A 7500-nucleotide genomic window follows, 5' to 3' on the forward strand; every position below is an offset into this window, starting at 1 on the left:
CCATGTAATACTGCTGAGACACAACCTCCCTCTCTGCTCCTCAGCCATGTAATACTGCTGAGACACAACCTCCCCTCTCTGCTCCTCAGCCATGTAATACTGCTGAGACACAACCTCCCTCTCTGCTCCTCAGCCATGTAATACTGCTGAAACACAAACTCCCTCTCTGCTCCTCAGCCATGTAATACTGCTGAAACACAACCTCCCTCTCTGCTCCTCAGCCATGTAATACTGCTGAGACACAACCTCCCTCTCTGCTCCTCAGCCATGTAATACTGCTGAAACACAACCTCCCTCTCTGCTCCTCAGCCATGTAATACTGCTGAGACACAACCTCCCTCTCTGCTCCTCAGCCATGTAATACTGCTGAAACACAACCTCCCTCTCTGCTCCTCAGCCATGTAATACTGCTGAAACACAACCTCCCTCTCTGCTCCTCAGCCAGGTAATACTGCTGAAACACAACCTCCCTCTCTGCTCCTCAGCCATGTAATACTGCTGAAACACAACCTCCCTCTCTGCTCCTCAGCCATGTAATACTGCTGAGACACAACCTCCCTCTCTGCTCCTCAGCCATGTAATACTGCTGAAACACAACCTCCCTCTCTGCTCCTCAGCCATGTAATACTGCTGAAACACAACCTCCCTCTCTGCTCCTCAGCCATGTAATACTGCTGAAACACAACCTCCCTCTCTGCTCCTCAGCCATGTAATACTGCTGAGACACAACCTCCCTCTCTGCTCCTCAGCCATGTAATACTGCTGAAACACAACCTCCCTCTCTGCTCCTCAGCCATGTAATACTGCTGAGACACAACCTCCCTCTCTGCTCCTCAGCCATGTAATACTGCTGAGACACAACCTCCCTCTCTGCTCCTCAGCCATGTAATACTGCTGAGCCTGACTTTCTCTGTGAAACCTGACATGTAAACACAAACACAAACACTTTCTCCTTCTCCTCATGGAGGCACTGGTAGCTAGGTCTCATGTTCTGCTGCAGGGTCACAGAAGAACCATTCTGGGTTGGTATTCTGGCTGGTTGATGACTACATGATGATGGTTGATCACAGAAGAACCATTCTGGGTTGGTATTCTGGCTGGTTGATGACTACATGATGATGGTTGATCACAGAAGAACCATTCTGGGTTGGTATTCTGGCTGGTTGATGACTACATGATGATGGTTGATCACAGAAGAACCATTCTGGGTTGGTATTCTGGCTGGTTGATGACTACGTGATGATGGTTGATCACAGAAGAACCATTCTGGGTTGGTATTCTGGCTGGTTGATGACTACGTGATGATGGTTGATTAGAGTGAACTCTGGAGTTATCGGACACAGGAAATCTGAAATGTATTCTTGAGGACAATGGGGAGAAATAATTTTCCTCTTGTCTTTTTGACTACTGGAGAAATGCTCAAACAACATGGTCTCATATTGCCATCTAGTGGCAGTCAGGAAAAGCAGGTCATGTGTTGCAATAGAGGTGAATCAATAGACTTGTGAATCAATAGAGTTGAGATTCAATAGAGTTGAGATTCAATAGAGTTGTGAATCAATAGAGTTGTGAATCATAAGAGTTGAGATTCAATAGAGTTGTGAATCAATAGAGTTGTGAATCATAAGAGTTGAGATTCAATAGAGTTGTGATTCAATAGAGTTGAGATTCAATAGAGTTGTGAACCAATAGAGTTGTGAATCAATAGAGTTGTGAATCAACAGAAAAGATTCACTACGACAGCAAATTCACTGAGTATCCTGAGTGAAACTCAGTTGTCTGTCTAATAGAGTTATGCCAAGAGGTGAGATTCTCCTTCCATCACACTCTTTGTACAGAACCATCCCCTTTAATCATCACTCTGACATACCTTCTTCTGGAGGACGTTGGCCTTGCGTTCCTTCACATCCAGCATGTCACCCCCCCATCCCCCCCATCCCCCCCATCACCCCCCCACACACACACACACACACACATGGGACTAAATTATGAAAGATAAGAATTGAACTTTTGAATTCCGTAAAGTCAGTGTGGAAGAGGTGAACATATTATTGTTGTCTATCAACAATGAAAAGCCACCGGGGTGTGATAATCTGGATGGGAAATGACTGAGATAATAGCAGGCGATATTGCCACTCCTATTTGCCACATCTTCAATCTAAGTCCACTAGAGAGCGAGAGCCCTCAGGCCTGGAGGGAAGCTAACGTCATTCCGCTACCTAAGAATAGTAAAGCCCCCTTTACTGGCACAAATAGCCCACCAATCAGCCTGTTACCAACACGTAGTAAACTTCTGGAAACAAATGGTGTTTGACCAGATACAATGCTATTTTACAGTAAACAAATTGACAACAGAATTTCAGCACACTTATAGGGAAGGACATTCAACAAGCACGGCACTTACACAAATGACTGATGATTGGCTGAGAAAAATTGATGATAAAATGATTGTGGGGGCTGTCTTGTTAGACTTCAGTGTAGCTTTTGACATCATTGATCATAGTTTGCTGCTGGAAAAACGTTATGGCTTTACACCCCCTGCTATAATGTGGATAAAGAGTTACTTGTCTAACAGAACACAGAGGGTGTTCTTAAATGGAAGCCTTTTGGATATAATCCAGTTAGAATCAGGAATTCCCCAGGGTCGCTGTTTAGGCCCCTTGCTTTATTTCAATTTTTACTAACGTCATGCCACTGACTTTGAGTAAAGCCAGAGTTTCTATGTTTGAGGATGACTCAACACAATACACGTCGCTACTACAGCGACTGAAATCACTGCAACACTCAACAACGAGCTGCAGTTAGTTTCAGAGTGGGTGGCAAGGAATAAGTTAGCCCTAAATGTTTCTAAAACTAAAAGCATTGTATTTGGAACAAAACACTCACTAAACCCTAAACCTCAACTAAATCTTGTAATAAGTAATGTGGAAATTGAGCAAGTTGAGATGACTAAACTGCTTGGAGTAACCCTAGATTGTAAACTGTCATGGTCTGTCCATAATAAAAGCGATGCTCTGCCTTCTTAACAACACTGTCTTACAGGCCCTACTTTTGTGGCACCTTGACTACTGTTCAGTCGTGTGGTCAGGTGCCACAAGAAAGGACTTAGGAAAATTGCAATTGGCTCAGAACAGGGCAGCACGTCTGGCCCTTGGATGTACACAGAGAGCTAATATTAATAATATGCATGTCTCTCCTGGCTGAAAGTGGAGGAGAGATTGACTTCATCACTACTTGTATTTATGAGAGGTATTGACATGTTGAATGCACTGAGCTGTCTGTCTAAACTACTGGCACACAGCTCGGACACCCATGCATACCCCACAAGACATGCCACAAGAGGTCTCTTCACAGTCCCCAAGTCCAGAACAGACTATGGGAGGCGCACAGTACTACATAGAGCCATGACTACATGGAACTCTATTCCACATCAGGTAACTGACGCAAGCAGTAAAATTACACACACACACACACACACACACACACACACACACACACACACACACACACACACACACACACACACACACACACACACACACACACACACACACACACACACACACACACACACACACACACAAAGACCCATACACACACGATGACATACGCACTATACATACAGATGGATTTAGTATGTAGATATGTGGTAGTGGTGGAGTAGGGGCCTGAGGGAACACAGTGTGTTGTGAAATCTGTGAATGTATTGTAATGTTTTAAATGGTATAAACTGCCTTAATGTTGCAGGACCCCAGGAAGAGTATCTTCTAATGGGGATCCATAATAAATACCAATACACACACAGCCTCCACCTCGCCCCGTACCTTCTTCTGCAGGACGTTGACCTTGCGCTCCTTGACCTCCAGCATGTCCTTGAGGTCGTGTACCTCTCTGCTGAGCGTCCCCTTCTCCTCAGACGTCTCCTGGATCCGGTTCGACTTCTTATTCAGCTGGGAATCTTTCTCTTCCAGACGCAGACGCAGAGCATCCACCTGATACACACACACACACACACACACACACACACACACACACACACACACACACACACACACACACACACACACACACACACACACACACACACACACACACACACACACACACACACACACACACACAGTGTTAGATTAGACAAGGATCTGGTTAGACCACTTATTCAGCTGGGAATCTTTCTGTTCCCGACGCAGAGCATCCACCTGATACACATATATCAGACATTATCACAAATTAAATCAACAGGCAAATAAATGTGATACTTACAGTCCAGTCAACTTGTAAATACACTGGAAACAGCATCTCAGAGTAGGTGATCAAACTGATCCCAGATCAGCACTTGTAGTCCTACTCTGAGATGCTTAGTAAACACTGGTCCAGTTAAGCTGTAAACTGTGGCACCAAGAGACCATCTCTACAATACCCCTAGTAGAGCCCTGTCAGTAGTGTTAACGCTGAACAACATACCTCTGTCTGGAGGATAGCAGAGCCCTGTCAGTAGTGTTAACGCTGAACAACATACCTCTGTCTGGAGGATAGCAGAGCCCTGTCAGTAGTGTTAACGCTGAACAACATACCTCTGTCTGGAGGATAGCAGAGCCCTGTCAGTAGTGTTAACGCTGAACAACATACCTCTGTCTGGAGGATAGCAGAGCCCTGTCAGTAGTGTTAACGCTGAACAACATACCTCTGTCTGGAGGATAGCAGAGCCCTGTCAGTAGTGTTAACGCTGAACAACATACCTCTGTCTGGAGGATAGCAGAGCCCTGTCAGTAGTGTTAACGCTGAACAACATACCTCTGTCTGGAGGATAGCAGAGCCCTGTCAGTAGTGTTAACGCTGAACAACATACCTCTGTCTGGAGGATAGCAGAGCCCTGTCAGTAGTGTTAACGCTGAACAACATACCTCTGTCTGGAGGATAGTAGAGCCCTGTCAGTAGTGTTAACGCTGAACAACATACCTCTGTCTGGAGGATAGCAGAGCCCTGTCAGTAGTGTTAACGCTGAACAACATACCTCTGTCTGGAGGATAGCAGAGCCCTGTCAGTAGTGTTAACGCTGAACAACATACCTCTGTCTGGAGGATAGCAGAGCCCTGTCAGTAGTGTTAACGCTGAACAACATACCTCTGTCTGGAGGATAGCAGAGCGCTGTTCCTTGGCGGTCAGTGACTCCTTGAGGACCTCGATGTGCTGTTTGCTGTCTGAGAACTGGTTGGTCAGAGTCTCCAGCTTGGTCCTCAAACCCATCAGCTCTGTCTCCTTCCTGCTGAGGTCCTGCTTTACCTGGTCAATCTGAGCACAGAGACAGAATCAATCAGCCCTATACGTTAGTATTGTCTTCATTCATACATGATCAGCCCTATACGTTAGTATTGTCTTCATTCATACATGATCAGCCCTATACGTTAGTATTGTCTTCATTCATACATGATCAGCCCTATACGTTAGTATTGTCTTCATTCATACATGATCAGCCCTATACGTTAGTATTGTCTTCATTCATACATGATCAGCCCTATAGGTTAGTATTGTCTTCATTCATACATGATCAGCCCTATACGTTAGTATTGTCTTCATTCATACATGATCAGCCCTATAGGTTAGTATTGTCTTCATTCATACATGATCAGCCCTATAGGTTAGTATTGTCTTCATTCATACATGATCAGCCCTATAGGTTAGTATTGTCTTCATTCATACATGATCAGCCCTATACGTTAGTATTGTCTTCATTCATACATGATCAGCCCTATAGGTTAGTATTGAGTGTCTTCATTCATACATGATCAGCCCTATAGGTTAGTATTGTCTTCATTCATACATGATCAGCCCTATACGTTAGTATTGTCTTCATTCATACATGATCAGCCCTATACGTTAGTATTGTCTTCATTCATACATGATCAGCCCTATACGTTAGTATTGTCTTCATTCATACATGATCAGCCCTATACGTTAGTATTGTCTTCATTCATACATGATCAGCCCTATACGTTAGTATTGTCTTCATTCATACATGATCAGCCCTATACGTTAGTATTGTCTTCATTCATACATGATCAGCCCTATAGGTTAGTATGGTCTTCATTCATACATGATCAGCCCTATAGGTTAGTATTGTCTTCATTCATACATGATCAGCCCTATACGTTAGTATTGTCTTCATTCATACATGATCAGCCCTATACGTTAGTATTGTCTTCATTCATACATGATCAGCCCTATACGTTAGTATTGTCTTCATTCATACATGATCAGCCCTATACGTTAGTATTGTCTTCATTCATACATGATCAGCCCTATACGTTAGTATTGTCTTCATTCATACATGATCAGCCCTATACGTTAGTATTGTCTTCATTCATACATGATCAGCCCTATAGGTTAGTATTGAGTGTCTTCATTCATACATGATCAGCCCTATAGGTTAGTATTGGGTGTCTTCATTCATACATGAACAGCCCTATAGGTTAGTATTGAGTGTCTTCATTCATACATGAACAGCCCTATAGGTTAGTATTGAGTGTCTTCATTCATACATGATCAGCCCTATAGGTTAGTATTGAGTGTCTTCCTCTGTCTGTCAAAGGATATTGTATAACAGGGAATGTATTATTTCTCTCTCCCTCTCTCTCTCTCTCTCTCTCTCTCTCTCCATCCCTCTCTCCCTCTCCCTCCTCCTCTCTCTCTCTCCATCCCTCTCTCCCTCCTCCTCTCTCTCTCTCTCTCTCTCTCTCCTCCTCTCTCTCTCTCTCCCTCCTCCTCTCTCTTTCTCCATCCCTCTCTCCATCTCTCTCTCTCTCCCTCCTCCTTTCTCTCTTTCTCACTCTCTCTAAGTCTGTCTGCCTGTCGGTGTGTCCATCTGTCTGCCTGTCGTTGTGTCAGTCTGTCTGCCTGTCGTTGTGTCAGACTGTCTGCCTGTCTATCTATCTGTCTGTCTGTCTGTCTATCAGTCTGTCTGCCTGTCTATCTGTCTGTCTGCCTGTCTATCTGTCTGTCTGCCTGTAGGTGTGTCTGCCTGTCTGCCTGTCTATCTGTCTGTCTGCCTGTCTATCTGTCTGTCTGCCTGTCCGTTTGTCTTTATTTGACACTTGTTATTCCAGATAGTAATAACTCCTCACTGTAGCTGATGGGTTTGTTACTGTGGGGATGTTTTGCAGTGTCAGCAACGAGTGAACAAAACATCAATTATTTAGTGTGGGCGCACTAGGGTGCACCAGGGAATGTGCTGTCATTTTATCTACTTCTACACAATGTCCACATTATATGTGCACAGCAGCTAGCCATCCACAAACACAGACCATAGTGGAGAGAGAGAGAGAGAAAGGGAGAGAGTGAGAGAGAGAAAGAGGGAGCGAGAGAGAGAGAAAGGGAGAGAGTGAGAGAGAGAGCAAGAGAGAGAGAGGGTGAGAGAGAGAGAGAGAGAGAGAGAGAGAGGGTGAGAGAGAGTGAGAGAGGGTGAGAGAGTGAGAGAGGGTGAGAGAGAGTGAGAGAGGGTGA

The 7500-nt window shown here is 44.6% G+C and overlaps 1 protein-coding gene across 1 annotated transcript in view; it reads right to left on the reverse strand.

The window, feature by feature from the left end:
* LOC106599296 (ELKS/Rab6-interacting/CAST family member 1) overlaps nucleotides 1-7500 on the reverse strand; it is a 678087-nt gene that overhangs the window by 434990 nt on the left and 235597 nt on the right. The window contains 2 exon segments of the mRNA XM_045700260.1: nucleotides 3825-3992; nucleotides 5125-5292. Coding sequence (XP_045556216.1) covers nucleotides 3825-3992; nucleotides 5125-5292 — 336 coding nt within the window.

Source organism: Salmo salar, chromosome ssa17 (genome assembly GCF_905237065.1).
Source record: "Salmo salar chromosome ssa17, Ssal_v3.1, whole genome shotgun sequence".
In the NCBI taxonomy this organism is placed as follows: domain Eukaryota; kingdom Metazoa; phylum Chordata; class Actinopteri; order Salmoniformes; family Salmonidae; genus Salmo; species Salmo salar.